The sequence below is a fragment of the Manis javanica genome, chromosome 6 (genome assembly GCF_040802235.1).
Source record: "Manis javanica isolate MJ-LG chromosome 6, MJ_LKY, whole genome shotgun sequence".
Classification (NCBI taxonomy): Eukaryota; Metazoa; Chordata; class Mammalia; order Pholidota; family Manidae; genus Manis; species Manis javanica.
Genome location: NC_133161.1, coordinates 58,803,673 through 58,828,719, shown reverse-complemented (window position 1 = coordinate 58,828,719; position 25,047 = coordinate 58,803,673). Strand labels below are relative to the sequence as shown.

The window sequence follows — 25,047 nt, the reverse complement described above, 5'->3', positions numbered from 1 at the left end:
ACATTTCTCAACTCTTGATTTTCATTGGCCTATTAGGCCATAATTAAAATCCTGTACCATATATATTGCCCAGATATATGTTAATCCCTTTAACAATAAAAAGATAAGAAAATGTAGAAAAAGACTCATTAACTAGCTGATGGATGTCTATGTATTATACTCAGTAACCAAATGATCAATAGTTACCTTTTATTATTCACTGACTTAGAGCTAGGCTACTATGTGATAGGTGGTATTTCTGCATTATTTATAATACTCATATATTTTTTCCAGATATTTTAAACATTGTTCTTATTTTATAGAGGAAGTTGAGACTCAAATGTTGCCTTGCTTACAATTACACAGATGGGAAAATATGGTGCCAGGATTTAAATCTGATGGTTTGTTTGGCTCCAGATTGTGGGTTTGTTTTTTTTCTTTTTTTCTGTTTTATTTCAATTTTCTACATTTTAAGCATTCAGGATAAAAAAGCACAGCACATAAAGTATATGAACTCCATCCATATGACTCCTATCGTTCAGGTAACTCTCTTACTCAATATAACTAGGTTTATAAATATGACACAATTTTCCTGTACTATAATTCAGGCAATTATACTACTCAATTTAATTACCCTTGCAAGCCTGCCATTGCATCCTGCACTAGATCTTTTCAACATGATTTGGGTTCTACTCCTGGCTTCACCTCGGAGTTTCTGTGTGAATTTGAGAAAATTATACTTCTCTCTACCTCAATTTTCATATTTGTAATATTGGAATAATGAACTTTTCAAGATTGTCCATCGGGAAAATTTCTCCCTGGACAATTCCGGATGGAAGAAACACATCATCATCACTTAGAGCTGAAATATCCAGTTAAAATCATCTTGGCAGAAAATCTTAAAATCTACACTTATTTCCTTTTCTCAGAGAAGGGGTACAGTAATTCTATAATACCACTGTAAAGCCTGTTACTTGCAGTTCTAAATAAGAAAAATGTAAGAATCTGGTATCAATTTTAGAAGAAGTATAAACTATTTTGTGTTGTTTTCTAAGTTACCATGTGAAATTTTGCCATTTAAATGTTTTAAGCATACTGATAAAAGACTTCACAGTTTTCAATAGTAGCTATATATTTTATCTATGTATCTATCTATATGGATGTATACAATACATAAATATATTTACATATATGTGTATGTATATATGTTAAAACATTTGATATTATATACCAATTCTAATATCTTTATATACTGTTTTCTTTAGGGCTTAGATTACATATTTGATACTGGAACTCCCTGAAACTAGTAATGGAACAAAAAACAGCAAGAAATACATAACGGTTCACCTTTTAAAAATGAGAAGGAAGAGTAGAACTTCAAAAGTCAGTGTATCCAGGTTTATTTTCAAATATAACTGGGGTGAGCTGAACTAAGGAGAGGACAATTTGGGGGAAAAGTATATGTTTGTCTACTAGCTTCACAATATTAAAAACAAGTCTATAAAAGTAATCCCAGGTTATAAGTCAATAATACCACTAGAATAATAATGCCATGGTTTTATAAATAAACTTTATAATTTAATTTAGTATCACTTTATAATCCAGCTTCATTGGTTGGACTGGAAAATCTGGCTTTTGTTTTATTTTAATGTAGTGCAATTATAATAACTCAAATGCCTGATACTTCATTATTTCAAAATAAATATATTACTTATCGATTAAAATTTACAAACATGTTTCATATAATAATCTGTACTTAAAAGCTAAAACGAATCTCACATTTCCTTGGTAACTGGGACCTCTATATATTCATTCATTCGTACACTTAAATACTACTGAATGTTGAGTAGCAGTTACTATGTTAGGTCAAAGATGGGAGGGGTTGAACTGAAGAATTTACAAATTATTAAAACACAGTCCCTGACCTCAGGCATTCACAGTCCAGAAAAGAAAAATATGCAAAGAATAGTTTACTTGCTGGTTTTGAAGCCTTTGGCATAAAGATTAGGTTCAGATTTTATAGAATATCCTTAAAGTGTTGTTCTAGTTGGTGCCATTACTAATCCCCTATTAAGAGATTCCCCCAATGGTCCATGAGATGGCATAGAATTCTATCCCTTCACTCAGTGTCCCACACCATATGTTGGCACACAATTAATAGCAAATGAGTTCTGTGTCTGGGAATCTCATGCTCTTAATGTTATTGGCATCCTGTGTGCCTTTTTAATTTGTTGTCCTAGTAGCCTAGGGTGATAGCCTGGGCTCTAGGAAATCGGATCATCAAATATTTTGCATACAATTAAAACAAATTTGTACATCATGGAACATACAATATAAATTTCTGTGAACTTTTATTATTTTATTTGGGGATAAAGCCATTTTTATCTTCTGGTATGCAGTTTCTCGGGAAAGTGCTGGATAAATGAGTGTTTAAAAAATATTTCCTTTTTTCAAGTTTGTTTCTAAGACAAGATTCCATATAAAGTATGTTTTATGAAATAGTATGATTAACAACTCAGATAAAAAAATCCTTTATCCCAAGAATCTGAGTAATGAAAAAATACTATTATTCATGAAATAAAAGCAATATGAATTAAACATTATAGATTCTTAATATCTCTGCATACAGATGTTTCTAAACAAACTCTTCATATTAAAAAGTAACAAAAGTTTATAATACTAATATAGCCTGTTGTATTAGTAGTAAATATATAAAGTACACATTGTTAAACCTTATTTTTCAGAATATTTGCTCCTTATGAAAAAGTCTCACTTTTTATCCTTTAACCTACCAGGTATTTAGTATTTACATTGCTAGGATTATAAAACTACTCTTTAAGTAGATAGAAAAACAGTTATTCACATCTTGATACTTTTCACTTATGAAAGCAACCTAGAGAATTTTGCTGTGATAAATTTGTTTAGATGATATATTTCAGAATCTAGAAATCATATTTTTGTATTTAATAAAAACACTAAATGAGAATCATTGTTGCCATTTGCTAAATGTTCATTTTATCTCTCTATATTTCATCATTCACATAATAGCCTTCTGTGTGTAAGCTCACATTATCTTTCCTTTTAGGGTTCACAGTTTATCACAGGCTAACACAAATGAAACAGGGTGTCACACAAGTTCCTAAGATGGCAAACAGGTTGATGGAAGTTGAATCTACAAAATGCATGCCCATATTTATATAATACCATAAATGTCTTCCTTAGGAAGAAACAATCATAACACCAAACATCTGGATGAAAACTGAATATTTCAGTGACATATCGAGATGTCTCTAAACATCTGGAATTTAAAGATTTAATATTCTGTTTCCATTTGTAGCTAGGCCTTTGAAATACTGTAGACACTATCTAACAAATATTTCTTCACATAGGACATGTGAAAACATGCAAAGTAATTGTATAATTTTCACATTTATCATCCCTCTCCTTATGATTAATTTGGTCATGGCAGCTGATCTAGTAAACCCTATTTAAATAGGCCCTAGAGAGAGCTACCCAAGTGACTCAGTGGCATAATCAGTAGTTGGACTGAAGAGTTAGAACCAAAGATGCTCTGTAAGATTAGGATGAAAAAGGGTGAAAAGAAAGCTTCTTTGCTCTTCTGGCCAAAATAAATAGATATATATCTGATTAAGAGAAGGAATCCCTCAACAATTTCGAAGAAGCTCCTGGTAGCTATCAGTTGACTCTGCTGTTTCTACAGCTGTGTAAATGGGGTTGGGAAGGGTGTGTGTGTGTGTGTGTGTGTGTGTGTGTGTAAATAACTATTTTCTGAGGCAACAAATGAAATTCTCCATTAAAATATAACATCATGGGGTATTACATGCCAATCACATTTATCACATTCTCCTTTCCAAAAATACCCAAAGTAACCATTCACATGATAACCACATTTCTTGGAGGATTGATTACTTTTAATCTGACCTTTAGAAACATTAATAGCAGTAAATGCTACCAATGGTAATTCTTTCTGTCATACCTGATAAAATCCAACTCAAATGGCCTATTTCACTAATATTAATTTATAGTGAAAGCTCACTACTCTTAACCCCATTTTTTACTCAGATTAAAATGTATATATAACTTTTATTTATTTTAAGTAAAATACTATTTACCTGAGTATATTATGAATAAATGACTTCAGCAAATTTGAGTGGAAATATCAAACCTAAGTTAGGCCCTTTTCTCCTTATTATGTGGAACCATTCCTGAATAGCAATTCTTGAATACATGGAACTTGTGTATTCTGATCAGCTACTGATAATTATCTTGTTCAAACTACTGAGATCAACTAGAATGATGGCCTTTGTTTGCAACATTTTACCTAATCTCTGGGATTATGTTTAATAATAGTTAGCAACATATCATAATCAGTATACACCATTTTGACTAAGAGCCTCTTCTAGCCACTGTCTATTTAAGTGAAACCAATCAATATAAAAATTTGATTAAAATATAGGAATTCACTATTTTTACAAGAACAGCAGAATATTGGTAACTTCCTGTTGTTCAATCTAGTTAAATTAATATTCTTATGATTTCTAGATACTTTTAAGTTCAAAATCAGAACAGATGTGAGCTATGTGAGTTTTACTATATTAGTAGTTTCATGTATTGGATATAGTGATTATCTCCTTAGAACTAAGATTATCCTAAGAACTTATAATAATCATTAGTACTATCATGTGAAGATGCACTGACCACAAAAAATAGTAATTTCAGTAACTGGAAAAAGTTTAAAAAGCTGTTCAGCATAAAAATTAGAATGTTGAAGAGATCTGAAGTTAAAAATCTGTTCTAAGTTGAATACATCTCTGAGGTTTACATGACAATTCACGGGAATAGGAGCCCAACTGGTAGAAAGTCATTCATAGCCAAAATGAAATTGTCTGCTTGCTTAGGCTGGTGCTTATTATTTTATAGATGTCATAGAACATATGCATAGACTGTTTTATATATATATGTAGATATTAGAATATATCTCTTAAAAATTGGAAATCAACACAAAACTTGTACTGGCTCCTTAGTTTTCTTAGTTTTAGAATTCTTTTAAGTGACATGAAAAAATCAGATGTATGTAAGGATAGTGTGAAAAGGAATAATCTTGTGTAGGAGAAGTTTCTTTCTTTAACATTACATTTTAAATGATGATTCTGTGATGCAATGCATGATATGTTTCCAAATGATTTTGTTTATTGAACAAATTAGTATTGAATAAACCAGGAAATTAAGTGTGACAAATTCTGAAATTAATGGGAAGAATTATCCTTGCCCCTCCATTGTATCAGTTTGATGCTTACAATAAGAATCTGTAGAGCAAATTTCAATAAAGCTTCTAACATAAAGGCTCATTTTATATGTGTATACATACATACATATTACATATGTATATAGATATATCTGTATATCTCTATTATCAATCTATCATCTATCTATTCATCCAATGGCATTAAAAAATTCTCAAGACTGATTCAATAAGGGTAGGATCCAATTTTTCTGAGATACCTTTTATATTATCTCAAACCTAGATATATTACATTTGTAACTGGTTAGAGGTCAACTGCTTATTTCTCAGTCTTCTACTTTATATCAGTAATATTTCTGAAAATTGATTTAGGAGAGGGTTGAATCATTTATTTGCTCTTTGCTTTATTACTGATCTTCTTAAATTACTTTTCTTATATCATTGTCTTTGTTTATTGGTACCTGAGGCAGTTCTGAATCTGATTTCCAAAGCTCACCATGCATTGTGAATACACATTTCTACTTAAAAAAAACACAGTTATTTGAAACCAAGAAATATTTTAAACCAAGATTTCATCCCATATTTCACCATCAACTTCTCCACCCTAGGCTACCACCATTTTTTCAGGTGGAGTCAAATCATGTTTAATCTTTCAAAATAGCAGGCACACCATGATTTAAGCAAAAGAAACACCTTGTTGTTACTCTGGGTTACTCTTAATATTACTTTAAGGAAATGAGGAAATACTCTAAAATCACCAGCTACATAGGTAGATTGGATTACCTTGAATAGACAGAATGTCTGGTCATAGAGACATTATTTATTAGCTAAGTAACTGAAAGTATTCATATAGATTTATAGGAATAAACCTGCAAGGAGAAGAACTGCAAAATGCTGAGCAACAGACAAAAAACACTGTTCATTTGGTACATGAAAAATTCTCTAGTCATCCAAAAAAATGGATGCCTATTTTTTAGAATACTTGGCATTCAGCCATTTAATGATTTATAAGTAACAAACAAAACATAATCCCTCTCATTTCCACAAATGGAATATAATCCAGCTAGGTGGGATTTTCCATTTATCCTGGCAGAAGTATCAGAAATTTGGTCTGTTTTTTTTTCAGCAATCTTAGCTACTTTACAAATGTGCAACATTGAATCTTTGATTAGCTATATAAAACAATTTTGTGAAATGGAAGGATCTCCCATTCTTTCTATATTTGGCAGTCTTAACTCTATAAAAATGTCCATTTTTGTCACTCCTTTTATAGTTGCATACAGCTGCCCTCTCTCTTCTTTCCACTGTGAGATATTAAAAATTTGGTGGGAACTTGCTCCAAGTGTATCTGGATGGATGAAAAAGCCAGAATAAACTTGTCTAGTGTGAAAATACCTTGAAACAGGAGGGTCTTTAAATTGACTGGCTTTTCAAAATATTCCAAGTGTCTCTGCTAATTGAGGATCATTAGTTTTGATTGAGGAGGCTATATAAGAATACTGTAAACTGGAAGCTGTAAATAAGAAGCTGGAAGATTATTGAAAGGTAACTTCCACATGGTAACATTATAGAATTAGAAATATTTGAAACTCAAGTTTGTTTCAGTGTCTCTATTTGTATTCAGCATACATTTAAAAAAAAAATACCTATGTGCTAACATGTGATCTGCAGGATAAGCCTCTTCTTCATTGGCCAGATGGAGTTCAAAGGGGATTACAGATTTCCCTGACTTGTGAAGGAACCACATTATGAAAGACAGAAATATAAAAGTTGATTTGTTTTTGAGATTTCAGAACTGTTCTTTAGAAAGGGACTTGAAAACTCAAGTCGTAAGTGATATTTAAGGATTTAACAGATATTACTTGTTTACTTAAAAGGAACCTAATTATTATAGAAAATCTTTATTATGACATGAGATATATTGATTGGTGATAAAGGCAGAGATATCTAGAAATACCAACAGTTACACATGTTGCATACTTTTTAGACAATTCCATAAAATTCCTAGATGAAAATATGTCTAAAGACTATTTCTGATTATAAAGTAAGTTTTCATTTAGGAAAAAGCTATTTCTATGAAATAATTCTGCTATAGATTATAATTATTTAATATTTATTATTCTTTTTTCCTTTTTATATTATATACAAATGTGTACTATCTCTGCATTTGAATCGTGAAAGGATTTTACAAAATCAAAAAAATATATTAGGAGACTAAAATTTTTGTTAATGTTAAGGAAAACACCTCAATATGGAGTTAGGTATAATATTCTTTTACATTTAAGTTACTTTACTAAATCTCATGTTATTTTGAAGTATGGAAAGATAATTCTTAAACAATGAAAATGAAAAAGGCACATATTTATAATTAGAATATTTTACATCTGGAAATCCTACAAAAGGGGTGTGATATAAGAAACTATAAGGTCAAGATATAGATTACATATATAAGCATGTATGGTATTAATGCAAATAAAGTAATTGAATAGTTGAATCCCAAATAAAGAAGATGAATGAAAAGAGTTCAGTTTTTAACTTTAAAAACTTTGTAACTTTTCAATCTTAAAAAATACATTGAAAATGTCTGACTGAAATGAAAGCCATGGCATCTTGGAGGAATATGCTTTCAGATCTTTAAGAATTGCAAAATTGATAATAAAGAATACCATATTTTTCTGATAAATTTAGCATGATAAAATTCAGCCCCGAAAATATAAATAAAGCTTTCTGCTAAAGCTACTGCATGTGCACAGAAATCTACGAATAAAATGAACATTTGGCATAACCGGGAGCATTCTCCCATTCAACCTCCTCATTCCTCTCTTGTGACATTCAACACTCATCACAATTGTTAATACTTGCTCAGTTTTTGCTTCTTTGGTGAGTTCTAGCAAAGACTTATCTAGTTTATTTTAACAAGATTTCATTTCTGGCATTTAGCTCAACAAATACTTGTGTTACAAAAGAATTATTTCACTCTGCCTTGCATAGCAAAGATTTTTCCTCTCCTCTGGGTGATACTGTTTCATAGTTTATGTTAAAAATTCTTCCTTATCCATTATGACATATGACCTTGAAGAGAAGAAAGAGCAGGTAGTTTTAATTTCCATTTTGTGCCCTGGGGAGATTGTTACCTGCCTAAAAATGCATAATTCCAATCAGTAAATCAGGAATTATTGTTCAGATCTTTTTTCATAACAATTCAAAATTTTCCAACTAACACATAACTGGCCTTTAAATATTTAGTTTTGATTGGGAATTTATGTTCCATATGTATGCATCTTCTTTTCATATTAACCTGCAAAACTGCAAATAAAGATTCACTGGATTTAAAAAAAATCTGCACAATACAACATTTTCAATTCTTTGAAGACCTACCTATCTTTAGGCTTTTTGGCATTTTCCCCCCTATGCAACTATAATTTGATTGTTCTTGTTATGGCCTCCTTCCATGTGTTTATCTCTTAGGTGATCCCCTCCTACACTGACACTGAGTTGGGTCATATGACTTGCTTTAGGCAGTAGGGCATAAGTAAATATGATTAGTATGCAGAAGCTTTGAAAGCCCTTGCACACTGGAGTTTTTCCTTTAAATAATCCTGGGAATGTTTTTACCACCATTTGAAGAATCCCAGGGAGCCTATTAGAAGATGAAACCATATGCAACAAAGACACAGTGTCCCAGCTGAGGCTGCCTAGACCAACCAGCTCTTCATAATATACATACATATATATGCTCAATTGAGTCTAGTCAAAATCTCTGACCCACAATATTGTGAGGAAATTGAATATTAGTTATTGGTTGAAGCCACTACAATTTTTGAATGGTTTGGTACAAAGCAAAGACTGACTGATACAAAATTGAAAAAGGACCTTCCTTTAAAAAAATAAACATTAAAATTTTATGGTTGTGTGAATATATATATATATTGTATAATTGCATATAATTCTTTTCCAAGAATGGCAAGTCAGTTAGGAAGAAAGAAGAAATGTCCAAAATAACTTCAAAATCCTCTGACAAAATTTATAGAAGTGCTTCTAAAAAGAAATTATTCTTAGCCAAAAGCAAAAACCTCTTCTTTATGATGGTAACCATAGGTCATCCCCAGAATAACAAGCACAGAATCTTCTTGACTAAGAACACAGTACTGCATCCCATCATTTATTTCTATAGATTGGAAGCAAATCCTAGTTTTGTGTTTCCTTTATGTATCATATAAAACATGGCTGCATTTCCTGGAATTCACTTGAGTATATATAAGAACTTTAATTGTAATCCTCTCTTCTATTTTTTTTTTCCTGCTGCCAGTTAAAAAAATAAAATAAAACAGATGTCTGATGATGTAGATTATGACAGGTAACCATAGGCCATCCCCAGAATAACAAGCACAGAATCTTCTTGACTAAGAACACAATACTGCATCCCATAATTTATTTCTATAGATTGGAAGCAAATCCTAGTTTTGTGTTTCCTTTATGTATCATATAAAACATGGCTGCATTTCCTGGAATTCACTGAGTATATATAAGAACTTTAATTGTAATCCCCTCTTCTATTTTTTTTTCCTGCTGCCAGTTAAAAAAATAAAATAAAACAGATGTCTGATGATGTAGATTTTGAATCCTGCTTTCCAGCATGCTAAGTGTACACTTATGTAGGAACTTCATATTTGAACTTCAAGGGAAGGAAAATATGCTCCACAACTTAGGTACTAGTCATAATATTTAATAAAATATAAACTGCCAATACACGAAACCACATAAAAGTGTTCCTCATATGTTTGCACTACTCAGAAATACCCTAGCAAAAGCTGAAATATAGAAATTAACAGAAGGAAAGGAGATGATATAAGAAATTAGATAAAATAACTTGCTCTCCTAAGATAGTATTAATTTGTCCACACCCAGTTCATACTTCTTTGGTTCCAAGGGGATCCATGGAGAAGGTGCATACAGTGAAGGAGCAAATGAGACTCTAGTCCTAAGAATGCCAATCATAACTGTACTGTCCATAAAGATGTTTGTATTTGCCTTTCAGGAATGTTTTTCTAAAGATTAGCAACTGTTAACCATCAGTAGGCTAGATTCTCCGAGGGCAAATCAGAATCCTTACAAGGAGTGTACTGGGGTTACTACTGAAGCAAATAAAATCCAAGAAAGCATCTAAAAAGTAATTAATTAAAAATATTTCAGGTCTTATTAACTGGGTTCCACATATCATTAATGATATCAAAGTATTCTCTAAATGAATTTAGAGAATTTATGTACCAGAATTTGAAATTCTGAGGCCAATAAAATTTCAAAAGTATTTGGAGTAATCAGATAGAAATATTTACCAATGATCTATGTCCTCTTGCTCCCATCATTTCCCAGCCTCATTGAATTTAAGTGATATCATCGACTATTTACAGACATTAGTATTAATGGAAGTTATGTGGGTCATTTCCAGGTGAAAACATTTAAAGGTCAATGCATGATCCTCCAACTCTTACGTCCCATGGTTACCAAGGACACTACACACTGAGATGCCAGAGAGTCAGACTGGGTCCATGAGTGATTATTTGGAATGCTGAACTTGTAAATTTAATATGAAGTAAGCAAATAATGAACTTCTTGGTTATGTCATTGAGGTTTGGGGGGTTAATGTGTTACTGCATCATAACAAACTCTTGTCCTGTGCAATAGAGGAAACTAACATGGGATTACCACCTTTATATTATGCCAAATAAGGAGATTTTAACATGTATGCAAACAAAATTCCTCACCACATGACATCATTATATAAAAATAAAAAATATAGGAAGGGCACAATCACAGAATAAAGGATGATTCCTTAAACTGAATAAATATAATTGTCTTTAAAACATCCTATCTTATCCTTAATTTTGTCATTTTGCTGGGCAAACATTTCATCATGGAACAGAACACCTGTTTTCCAATTGGTATTTAAGAAACACAGATCTAGATATTTCAAAAATGGTGAGCGATTTTTTACTTAGAGCAATTAAAAATGTCTTTTAATATCTATATATTTAATACTAAAAACATAAAAAAATACTTTTAATATCTCCATATTAAAAGTATAGTGACAATGTCCTACTTTACCTGTCTCTCAGTGAGATCCAGATTCACTGCTATCTCATATCGCCTCAGTCTAGTCAAATAATTATGATGGGCAAATTCTGCTTCAAGTTCTCTGATTTGCTCTTTGGTAAAAGCTGTCCTTTCCTTCCTGGGTTTGCTATTGACTTCAGACTTGTAATTTCCTTCCTGGGAGTCTGAAAAAATAAAGTAAGAGGGAATTAGATTTAGTTCATCCATTCAACACATTCAACTGTATCATTCATACCAGAAACATGTATTACTCCTTTTTTCACGTAGTGTGTTAGACATGGGAGAAATGGAGACCAAAGACAGAAAGACTGATCCCACAGTGAGATGAAGGTGAAATACCTTTTTTACTTTTTCAATCTGCCCTCAAGTGACTCACAACCTAATTGGGGAAGTGTCTAGTCTACTGTCCTTTCAAGATATGAACAAAAAAATATAACTGCTTTTAATGTACTCTTACAACAAGATAAACCAAAGCCTCTTTAGAAAATAATTTTAGATAGAAAGTTTTGTCTAAGTTGCTTAACATATATACTTGAGGCAGAAGTATGATTGAACAGAGTGATCCTAAAAACTGGTGGTAATGTAGAAGATGAATACATGAGCAATTCAAATGTTTGGCAAACCATCAAAGTCAGTTTAAGCTCAGATATGAGTGTGTGTGTATTTATTAGCCTCTTAATTTATCTTTAAGTTCAATATTCTAGAGGGCAATAGCAGTGCTCTTTTATTTTGTATAATACTTCACCCAATGTAGAATCTATAAATAAAGTTGTGCTCCTATATTAAAATATGAACAGAGTTTTACAATGTTTTTCATTGTATAAGATAAACATAAAATGCACAACACCTGTAACTAGCTATCCAAACACCAAATCTTACATCCCATCCTTCTTCTTTAGGGTTTAAGACAAAATTAACATACAGTATTTCATTTATCCTCATAATGTCTCTGAGATGTAGGTTTGAAGATATTCTTAATATACTTTAGAATAGAATGTGAGTCTGCAGCAGAAGAAAAATTCCACAGACATCACTAATAGGCACTCACATCAGCTCTAGCAATTCATGTCACATTTCTCCTCAGTGAAATAACAACATGAACAATATAAAGTTGCATGTGTGCTCTCTTAAAAAATTTCAGTTTTCTAATTATTTTTGAGCATGCACACACAAATAATGATGTCTTTATCAGGTGGGAGTATAATGAATAATGAATTCTTCTATGAGCCCAAATGAGAGAAGTGATAAAGGAAAAATGATGGTTAACCAAAGATTACAGTGACATTTTAATTTATTTGACAAATGTAATATGGTACGACTTTATGAAGGATCTTTATGAGCAATATTTGTTTCTTCATCCAATGATGCTTAAATATGCTAAGTACAAAAAACATGATTTTTTTTTTAGTGTTCTTTTCCTTTCTGTCTGAGGTCAAGAGCACCCTGCATAATGGATCCACTAGAAAAGGCACTCTACTGTAAACAATTTTGTTTTGACTCATACCAGAATCTCAGCCGACCAGATGTAGTTTTCTAGGTCTAGTAGCAAGAGCAGCAATAGGTTTGCATCAAATTTCTGGCACACTGGCCACTACTTTTCCTCTGAGGGATCAGAGTATGTTTCACTCACTGGTGCCCTGGCACTGCTGGAAGTTCCTCAGAATTCACTGACCACCTTTCTGGGGTTGTGACCTACCCTCATGTTGACTGGCTCCCCACCTTGGCAGCACAGACAGGGCTTTATCCAGTGAAAAAGTGGTTTATGTTGTCATGTACAGGCTGACTACTTTATTGTGAGCCACTGGGACCACATGAGTACGTAATGGATGATGTGTGAGCTCTCAGGTGGGCTGAGTTTACACAATGCCAACTTCCCTGGCTCTAAGTGGAAACTGCAGTCATCATCTGCTTCTTTTGGCCACAGATTTGCCAATACTCTACGTCTTTTGAGCATTTAGCTATTCTGGTCTAGTGTGAGCAAAACTCCCTTATGATTGATTTTTTTTTAATTTAACTTTTACATCGGCTGTTCTGGAGGACTGCAAACTTAAGTCACAGCCTGAATATTCAGATAAGTCCCTCTCACAAGGATCCATGTTCTCATGTGAATAAGAAATATGACTGCCAATTTGGAGCCATGATCAATCTGGAATCTGTGGTTGATTATTTTTTATGTGGGGACAATGTTCTTTTCCCTTCAGTAAAGTAACTCTGGAAACTGACAGTAAAGCCAGAGCTTTTTTTTTCATGAGCAATTCAATTTGAATGATTCATGGTTAACATGTTCCCTTACATAAGCATGAATGAACAAATTCACATTGAGGAAAGCCTATTAACTTGTATTTATTTTTGAAACTTTAAACTTTTGCAGTATTCTAAAGTACTTCAAAAAATACCACACACACAAACACAAATTTGGGTCAATAGTCAGTGTACAGCACAATTGTAACTAGAAATATACAACGGGGGGGGGATGGGGGGGGGTGATACATCCAGTGACTGAATTTAGACAAAGGCCTTGCTATAATTCAACATTTAAATCCAAAAGCAACTTACTGAATGCCTGAATTCCAAACCAAAGGAGCTAGGGAAGTGAAATCCAGTGAATCAATGATGTGAATTGTGTATATTTACATGTAAAATAATCCCAAATGGAATAATCATGTTGTAATTAACAGGACAAAGAGTGGGTGTGTGCTCCTTGACGTCATTCCCCAAGAGAAAAAATGTCCCCGTCACCGTAGCTGAGGTAGCATGATTGTCAACTAATTCTGTGAACACTTTTATCCTTGTATCTGTGATTCTATGCTTTTCACCCACTTTTTCTTTCCTACTAAAAACATGCTTCTTGGAATTGCATTTCTGGACTTGTATTTCCTATAATCTTGGAATTTTTCAATTTTCAGACTTTTTTCTACTTTGCAAAGCCCAGCCCATCATTTGCTGACCCTGAGGCCTCTACAACTATCACCTCACTAGCTTTTCTATGGTGCAAAATGGGAGGGAACCTTGGACAAGGCTTTTGGCAAACTGTACATCACCTTCCATCTGTTTCCCAGCTGTTTCAACTGAGGTAAAACTCCCTCCATTTTCTTCAATCTCCTGTATCTTGTGCCAAATGGTAGGTGTTGAGGAGGAATCTGGACACTGCCTTCCTTTCTTCCTTACAACCACAAACAAAGTGTCACCATCTGAACAGTATTCCAATGCAAAATATTACACTTGTTGTTTATCGTCTCAGATACTTTAATGCACATGTGGGTGCGTTCTCACACTCCCTCCCCACCTGGAGGAAATGTTGACTTATGTGTTCAGGTAGGTTTGGCAGTCCCAGTTGCCTAACCTTTTGCTCCCTGGGACTACACTAATGGAAGAAGTCTGCAATACTTCCGTGGAGGATAAAAATTGCCCTCCAGGATCATTTCTGTCTAACATTTAGAATTTCTCCATATGTGACTTTTTATTTCCCCTAGTGCAAGAGGATGCCAAAAGATAATAATGTTTTATTGAAGACAAGTAATGTGAGGGCTTGATCTGTTCACTAGTGGCATAGAATGCTTTTTAGCAAAAGAGAAATATTAAAGTATGATTGAGTATAATTTTGTCTACCCAGGGTAAACTTATTAACTGGTTTAAATGAAGAACATAATTTACCTACGTCTGTAAAATATCAAAAGATAAAAGGACTGTCTGTATAACTTAGACTAAAATTTATATTCTGAAGAATGAAACTAAGCCACAGTCTATTTTAGTTCTTTGCAACTTCTTGCATCAATGTTTTTTAAGCTATTCAAGATGATAGATATTCTGTTACTATTCACAAAGCTGCACAAATAGTAGCTGTGGGAAGCTAAAATGATTATATGTACATAGTCATTGGGATTGTAGATGGAGGCAGGGAAATTTATAGAATAATTGTATTGATGCTCGTAATTTCCACATTAAATGGGAAATTGCCTTTTTTATGAAGAATCTATCCAACTTGCTACTTGAGCTTCTTAATGACAAGGCATTTCAGCCTCTCCAATTTTTTTTTCAGAGTAAACAACCTTCCCCAGGGGTTCTTAAATTCTCTTGCTCATCCACTTTCCAGATAGAGAAACATAGCTATGGTGAGCTACTATTACAAATTATGTGTCTACTACATACTAAGGTGTGCAAGGGAAAAACAGGATTGAAAACCACTATGCTAAATCTAGAATAGAAATTAACACTGAAAACATCCACTATTTCTTCTAACTTTGATGTGAAAAAACACACTATGGTAATAGTTTACTTATAAACCAAACCCAAATTTCAAAGACCAAACAAAATTCTTCAGGAATAGTTTAGCAATAGTAACAGTAATGGTAACAGTTGTACTCAACATGCAAAAATCATTCTATGGGCTGGACCAGTGATTGTCAATTGGTAGATGTAACTCTTTCACCATCCAACCTCTGCTGACTGCCTCCTTGATTTTCCTTGGGTCTCTAAATCATCCACACCTTACAAGTGATATTTCCTCAGAGTGGATTGTCTAACACACTCTCATGGATGAAGTAAGTCAAATAAATCCCAATTTAGTGAAATTGAAGGTATATTCATTTTTATTATATTTGTGTAGCCAATTATATGTTTTGAACAAATAATTAATATAGGATATCCTATTTATGTTAAAGGCACTTAGGTTCTTACTTGGTGAACTATATTGAATGATTAACTGTGTAAAGCTAAACATATTATGTAACCAATAGTAAATTTTAGTTTATGTGCTGGACTTATTCCTAGTACATTTGGACTTATTTTTATATATCTAATTGTTAAAGTGAGATTAATCAAAATTGAGTGTATATGACTGTTGGTATGATAGCTACTTACATAAGCAAATATTACAACTGGAATTTATTACATAACCATATTATGTGAAGTAATGATATTAAGGGGAAAAGTATGAAGACGAGACACTTTATAAAACATACAGATTTTTAGGTTGCATTTTTGAATGAGAGACGAGAGAGAGACCTTACAATAGTACAGGATTGTTCTTAAACTGGTTACAATCTGATAATTTAGTGTAAATATGGATATGAATAATTTAAAAACATATACCTCAGAATTTACATAAAAATAAAATATCTGAGTCTCTAAGTCCTTCACACCTTCTATGCAGATATTTCCTCAGAGTAGAAAACGATCTTGCCTTGGCATTGCATTGCATTCCTGGGATAAACTGGGAAATATTTTAACAAAGTCATTCTCTTTGCCTTCTCCTTCCTCCCTAATTTTGAAATGAGGCGGTTATAAGAATTTTAGCCAATTTAAATTAGGTACCTAGTTAAGAACTCATTTCAATTTCAATTATCTACTTTTTGTGCTTATCAATCTATGAATCCAGTTTTATTTTAGACTCATCTTAGTGGAGTACTTTTGTCTTTAAATAATGAGACCCTTAATAGATGATTTTGTTTTATTTCACTTCCTTACCTCTTCTATTATTTGTTTACCACACAGTTCTTCCCACAGTGAGAAAATTACAAATTAATGGCTCTTCCTCCATGACATAAATATCAAGTGAAATATAAAAAGAACTAAAAAATTTTCATGGAATTGACATCATGATTCATGGTGTATAATTCAAATATATTTAATAAACAGTATTTTTGCTAAAAATTTTAAAAAGACCAAAGATACACAAAATGAGAATACAATGCAACTTATTTGAGTCTAATTTAGCATAGATTTAGTTCTTCTCACTACCAACTTCAAAGTATTAAACATAAAAACAAAAGCAATACATGTCTTCTGGGTAAATACAAACTTCTTAGAAAGTGGTTACAGATGCCCAGAATTGACTTTATGCCTCTTGGTATATCCTAGAGAGAAAATATAAACTGCAAAAATGCCATGACCATCCGTATACACATTTGTATAGTGCCTGAGAGCAAAGAACTTCTCAAGGATCCCCACCTTCCAATGGGACCAGGAACCCTGAGTAAGAAATTCTGATATTCAGTATTGCATTACATTTTCCCTGATCATATTAGTTTAAAGAGTACAACACTCCTCTGGGGTCCCATCCAACTGTCTTTACCCCTTTCTTAGAATGCTCACCACATTTTGCCACTATTTGGATCCTTTATTTCCTCTACTAGAATATAAATGTTTGATGTCAACTCATTGATTCAGTAATTGGAAGTAAATAAAGATAATATTGGCACTCACATTAATATTTTAATACATGCAAAAGCAACAGGTGGGGCATGAAAAGGATGCAAACCTATTTACCTCTATTCAGCTCATATATCCGTAAATGGCTTGGAGTTAAATGGTGTTACTGCATCCTTGAGAGGATAAGGAGGGAAATCAAGATTTTTCAGGAATTAGGGACAAAAGGTAATTCAGCAGTGACCAGAGATTTGTATCATTTCTAATTTACAGCTGTCAACAGAACAAAAAGGATTGAGATCTCTTCTAAAATCAGAAAACAGTATACAGCTTTTTCACTGAGGTGCCAGAAAATTCAGTACTGATTCTGCTAACAGCTTGGTAAATCCCTTGGACATTTAAAGAGAGAGCTTCCATTAAGTTTTTTTTTATATTCTGGAAAACGAGTTTTCTAAGATTGTGAAGGCTTACATTTATGTCATGGTTCTGAGCCTCTTTGACTAAATCACCACCATGACTTTAATATATTTTTGTAACAGTAACTCTCATAAATTGTTGAGCTTGTCATTTATCTTCATGTCCACTTTGCTTCTCTGGACTCTGGAATCCAGGTACTGTAAGATTAAGAAATGTGCCTTATTCATCTTCACATTCCCAATGCTAATAAGCATTTAATTATGAATCTCTACTGGATCTGTAATTTTCATGCTCTGGTAATGGATTATGATTTCAGTGATAACCTTAAGGAGCCTTGGTCTAAGAATTTAAATGACCTTCAGTTTTAAAAAAAACAAAAACAGAAACCATCACTTAATATTGCTTTATATGAACTTTTCAAAGCACTTACATATAATTAGTAGTACATGAGAACAGTTAACATTAGCTCCATTTTATATGTATATTATTATCTCCAAAGATGTTTAGACAGAAAAGCAGCAAACCAGTGTCACTGATATAAAATGAAAAACCAAAGAAATTGAATTATATCATAGCAAGTGAAAGAACAGACTGTACACAGAGTACAGTCACCACCCTCAGCACTATTGGAATGTTGGACTGGGTAATACTTGTTACATTTGTATTCAGTGAAGTATGAACATATTCAAGATAAACAGGTGGAGATGACTGTCCTGGACAGAGTAGAATGTTTAACAGCACCAGGTTTCTACTCACCAGATGCTTATAGTGATCTCCAACTCTACCTTAGTGCTGTCAGATACTCTAAAGGACTCCCAGTTCAATTTAAAATCCAGATAAACAATGCATAGTATTTTAGTATAAGTATAACCAATATTGCATGGGATATACTTACATTTAAAAATATTGACAGTTGATCACAAATTCTAATTGAATTGGGCATCATGTATTTATATTGACTAAATCTGTCAACCCTGTCCCAGTTATGACATTCAAAAATGTTTGTGGACATTGCCAAAAGCCCCAAAGGGGCAATATCACCCATAGTTAGAACCTATACATACAGAATATTTGAGGCAAGACATCAATAACCTCAATTACACAACTCTCTCTAGGAATGACCAACTGGATTCAGAAGTCAGTCAGAATTTCTTAGGTGAATGGCACCACCTTCGTACTGTGGCCAATCCTTATCTCCTCCAAGCCAATGACCAGATTGTCTGCACATAAAAATTGCTTAAGAAATGTTTTTGTTAGTGCTAATTTACACAAAAATGTAACTGCAGAATAAGTTTCTCAAATAACTTCAGAGAATTATCCACATAGAATAGCAAAATGGAGCATATGGCATCACTATTGAAACTCTTTGCCATCTCTCTAAGTTATCCCTTTAGTTGTGGAGTATTATGTTTCTATAATAAATCAAAGCACGTAAGAGCTAACACTAAATTATATTGTTAATTACACATTATTTAATAAATAAATCTTGACTTAATAAATACTGATTCATTACGAAGATAGTTTTAGATTTTAAACAGATTCTTACAAATTATCTATTCCCACCTTCTCTGTTTATAGATACCATCAGAGAGACAGAGTAACTGACAGGCTCATCAGAAGTCACATACTGTCACACAATGTTTTTAGGCCTCAAATATCATTCAGCAATAGAAAGAGACATAAATACATTTTATGAAACCCGTAAATATCCTTTACTTATTGCATGGGCCTTTCACAAGAACAAAGACTTGAGAAACACCACCATTTAACTGTGATACTGAAATACAGCTATGAAAGCTAAAAGTACAAAAAGAATCTTTACTACCCAGTATGCCAAATGCACAAATGTTAACCACAGTGTCTACCACTTACCTGCTTATTCAATCACTAACCTTCCTTTTCCTTATCTTTAACATAGAATTAAAGTAAAAGGATTAAATTAAGTAAATCATTTAGCACAGTGCCTACTGCAGTCTAAGGACCTTATAAAAATGATAGATTTAAATCAGCAGTTAAAAATATTTTTTTGCTTTGCTGTTTTTAAAGTGTAGGAAAATTTTGTTCTGAAAATAGAACTCAAACTAAAACCTAGGAAGTTTAGACTTTATACAGTGACCAGCAGACTTCCATTTTACACTGAAAATTGGATGAACCCCTAAAAGGATCTGTTTGTTATTTCTGGTTAGTCTGTAAATGAAGCTGAAGGTTTAAATATGACTTTTCAATGGAACTGTTGAGGGGAGACTTTATAAGGCCCTGTGGGATCGATGTATGAATTTTTGTTTTCTCTGGAAGTTTTCTTGTGAAATTTGATGAAACTTAACGAAGCCTGGAATACCCAATAAACTGGAGTCAGAAAGTATGTGTGTGCATGTGTGCGCATGCTGCTTCTCCTTTAAAGAATCCTGGCAGCCACTTGCATGGATTTAAGTAGATATAGTAACATTCTGCTTTAATGTTAGAGCATACAAAATGTTTAGCAAGCACTATTAAGTGGGTTAAAAAATCACACAGAAGTATTTATGAGACAACAATTATAAACACACTCTCTTAAATACTCTGTATTATTTGTTTGCTTGGAAATTCTGTCTACTTACAATTTTCTTCACATAGTTTGAGAATTAAATGACAGGTATTTTTTAACCTCAGAAATAATTATATTGAAAGATTAATAGAAAATGATTTATAAATTGAGTTTGCTTTAACAAGTTTAAAGATAAATTACAAAAATAATAAGTCATACATACAAGTAATAAAATAAAAATCATCATAAAATCCAAGCCAACCTGTGGTTCTGGACCCATGCACCATGCAGCTGTTAGTTTCTTTTTGACTGCTGCTGGTAGAGTTAAATGCTCAGTGAGCTATTTGTCTACTGCAGCTGTACTGGCAAGAAGGAAAACAGTCTCAGTGTGACTCATCTGCATTAAAGTTGATTTGTGATTGTTTTGTAAAGGGACTTTTACAATTAAAAGAATTTTAAGAATTCAGAAGTTACATTTATGGTACACTACTTAAATACCCTCTACAAATAGAATTCTGTTCACACTGACTAACATTTGCTTTCTAAAAACAAAAACAAAAACAAAAATAAAACCAGTGATCTATGATTAAATCAACTTGTGTGATTTAATAATTTCCCAAAATGTACAGGTCATATCATCCTCCTTCTCATCATTATTACTACCACTTTACTATTTGTACATTTTGAGTTGGCAAAAACTGCAATGAAATTTACTTGGAAAAAAAAATCTGAAACATGAGATCTGAGTAGGGGGATGAAATCATAATTAAAAGGGTTTTTTGATGGTAAAATGTTATAAATTGCTGGCCTATGCCAGAAAGAATATGCTAGCAAAGGTGGTTGGCACCAGAGACCAGTGAAGCCAGAATGGTTGCAGTCTAAAGATTATGAATAAGAAAAGATGAGGCCTCCATTTGTATATAAATGTTATTCTGACAGATGAAAGAAGAGGTTGTGATCAGAGAAACTGATTCTAGAGTTCCATTTCTTAGATAAAGGAAGGTATGAATGATAGTTGAGTCAGTATCTGCCTGTCTGTGGAGAAAGGGGTTTGGGGAATTGACAGTCTTGTTGAACTCAGGCTCAATAGTAAAGTGTCATTTACATTGCAATTTATGCTGTCATCCATCTTTCAACCAGGTATCTACAGTCTCTATGTTAAGAATGTGGTATGTTATATACATACATGGATAGTTTATTTTGTAAAGTACTATGACATGGACCTATAGAATACAGCACCTATTCTTTTTTTTTTTTACTGTGGTATCATTGATATACAATCTTACGGAGGTTTCACATGAGCAATATTGTGGTTTCAACATTCACCCATATTATCAAGTGCCCTCCACCCCCATCCCATTGCAGTCACTGTCTATCAGTGTAGTAAGATGCTATAGAGTCATTACTTGTCTTCTCTGTGCTGTACTGCCTTCCCTGTGACCTATTACATTAGGTGTGAAAAATATTCTATATCTGTGTCTAATCTCTATCAAGACAGCATATGAATAGCATGGAGTTAAGCTTCTGAGAAAGTGAAGCTTTCATTTAAGTCTTGCAGACTATTTATATGTTGTAATTTTACATAAATCTAAAGCATTATTATCAAAATTCACAAATTAATATTTTTTTCACATGTCATATTTCACAGCCCATAGCTTCTGGAATGTTTCAAGAGCTTACAGGATTAGATATTAAATAGCATTCAGTATTTTATTTCACCGTGGAAGGGATATTAATATTTTTGTTGATACACCTGCAGTCCAACACCTGTGTTGCACAAATGGAATACACAATTTACTCCTAAATGTAATTTCCCAACACACACAAATAGAGCATATTCTGTGCTGATCTTCAAATAATTTTCAATCAGTAGAAAGACTCTTACCAGTAGTACATATTTTGAAAAGTTTTGCAATGATTAAACAAAATTATGATTGTAATTATATCTGTGTAAGTTTTATAGCTTTATATGTTGCTTGAACTGTTAGATATTTAGAAGGGAAGGATGACTTTGGGAAAGTAGTAGGGCTTTGGAGCCAGCCAACCTGAGTTGGAAATCTTGTTGTTACTTACTGTGTGGTTTTCTGAGCCTCTCTTTTAAAATTCAGACTCCCCAGTTTACAGAACCTACTCGTGATTGTTACAAAGGGGAAAAAGGGGGAATTAAAGTGTATATATCTGAGATGTAGCACCAACTCAATAATAAACACCTATTATTAACATTATTAAACTTAAAATGTATCATGAATAAGATTTAATTAACTGAAATTTTTACTAAGTAACAGTTATTAGTCTTTTAATTTTATTTGGATGATTTAATTGTCATTTCACATCTAGAATTTAGTGAAATACATCTTGATTTGGAGGTGATTATTATTTTCTAGCTCTTCTACCAGTATATATTTTAAAAGACACAGCTGTACTCATAATTTCTTTGGCCAATCAGCAAGGTTTGATTATATTTCCTTTTAAAAAATAAATGACTTTTGCAAGTCTGTATAATTTTCTTTCTTTCATATTTTCTTTTTACAGCTTTGCTACTAAAAAACAGAGTCAAAATTAAAGCATACATTTTTCTCTGAGTGAAATTCAATGGCCTTGTCTTTTATTTTCAAACTAAGCCAAAATAAAAAGCATATGTATGTTTGTATGTCTGTGAGTATATAAATATTATACTCTAAGCATATAAAATGTTTTCTTTAGTCACTATTGGTCACATACACATTTACCAAATTCATACAAATTTTTGGTACATATAGAAAGTGTTTCTAGATCTTGAAATATTAAATGTTATTCAAAACTTATGCAATATTTAAATACTCTTTTGAATGATTTAGAATGAATTATATCCAGCTGTGTACTGGAAGGAGGGGAAAAAGCTCTAGTTTATACAATTTGCTGCTTTCCATGATGTAAATATTCTTGGCTAACTAGAGCTCCACTAACTGGCTCCAGCATGCCACTGTAGTACCTTAGTATTCGACAAAATAAATTCTGGTATTCAGAAATATCACAAGATTATGGATAAAGATCTTTATAGTGATAACCTCCTAGAAAACAAAGTTATTTTAGGCTATGAAGGAGGGGGTATGATGAGCTAATTAGGGGATGATCCCAATAATTAGATAATAGTATTTAAAACAGTATTCTAAAGTTCATCCATGGAACTGACAACATTTTTCTATTGATTCTTAACTCTTCTTATTGTGTAGATCTGACAACCAATTCTCCAAAATAGGTAAAATACAGAAGCTAGGCTCATGCCATTATGAGCAAAGAAAAGGCTAGGAGTTACTATCATATGAAACACATAGCAACCAGTTGCTAATCATAGATTATTGAGGTACTAGCAGTAATCACTACATGTGCTTTTTTTTTCGTGAAATGAAACAATAGTTGTGTCAAACCTAAAGCATAAAATGAAATATTCAAGAAGAAAAGGACCACCCTATGATATCTAAATACTGGAAACTAACATTATAGACATCATCTCATACTATTGAAAAGACATTCCAAATTTCTCACAACTACAATAATATTTTTCTTTTGAGATAGACACTGGAATTATTTTCTCTTGAGAGTATTTCTACATTTAATTACTTAAGGAACTTACAACTTAAAACAAAATGTAAAGGATGATCTGGAAAAAGACAAGAGAGTCTCAATTGTTGGGACTGTCAACAGAGAGAAAAGCATTTCTCAGATGGGCTCTTAACTATCATGCTATTTTAAGTACTAGACAAAGTAAAATATACAAAGTACCTGTTCTCTTTCTATAAAGAGTTGACTTACACATAGTAAACACAAGGAAAATACCACAGAAACATATATAAACCTTTTCTGAAAATCTATTTGGAGGAATGTTCATTTTTGTGTCACATGCATTTAAGTACATGCTTTGTGTATGTTCTTATGACAGTACTAAGGGGAAATTTTCCTATTTTTAAGCTTATATTTAATTACAACAAAACAGGGCATCTTCCATTATGGGAGCTTACTATGAGATATTAGAAATTAAAAAGATTGTGCTTATAATTAAGGTCCATGTTAGAAGCCACACATTAAATGTTAATTAATCTGCACTAAAACACTTACATTTTCTGGCAATAGCTATGGAAATGAAAATGGCAATAGACTTGTCATAAAAACCTTAGTGCTCATCTAATTGTTGTAATCGCTTTATTCTCTGGTTACTGACAGCCTCATAGATTTATTTAATAGACAAATGAGATAATATACATGAAAATACTTTATAAAATTACCCCAAAATAAATAGAAAGTAGGTGAACCCTCCTAAATTGTTGGTGGGAATGTAAATTAGTTCAACCATCGTGGAAAGCAATATGGAGGTTCCTCAAAAAACTAAAAATAGAAATAAATATCATTGGACCCAGGAATTCCACTCCTAAGAAAACAAAATCACAGATTTAAAAAGATATATGCACCCCTATGTTTACCACTGCACTATTTACAATAGCCAAGACATGGAAGCAACCTAAAGAGTCCATCAACAGATGAATGGATAAAGAAGATGTGGTACATACACACAATGGAGTATCATTCAGCCATAGGAAGAAAACAAATTCTACCATTTGCAACACCA

General features: G+C 32.6%; 1 protein-coding gene across 1 annotated transcript in view; it reads right to left on the bottom strand.

Moving 5' to 3' along the window:
• The window catches only part of MEOX2 (mesenchyme homeobox 2), a 67,374-nt gene that overhangs the window by 9,672 nt on the left and 32,655 nt on the right, over nt 1-25,047 (bottom strand). Inside the window, exon 2 of the mRNA XM_017668091.3 lies at nt 11,348-11,520. Within this exon, the coding sequence (XP_017523580.1) occupies nt 11,348-11,520 (173 nt within the window). The remainder of the gene's footprint in view (nt 1-11,347; nt 11,521-25,047) is intronic.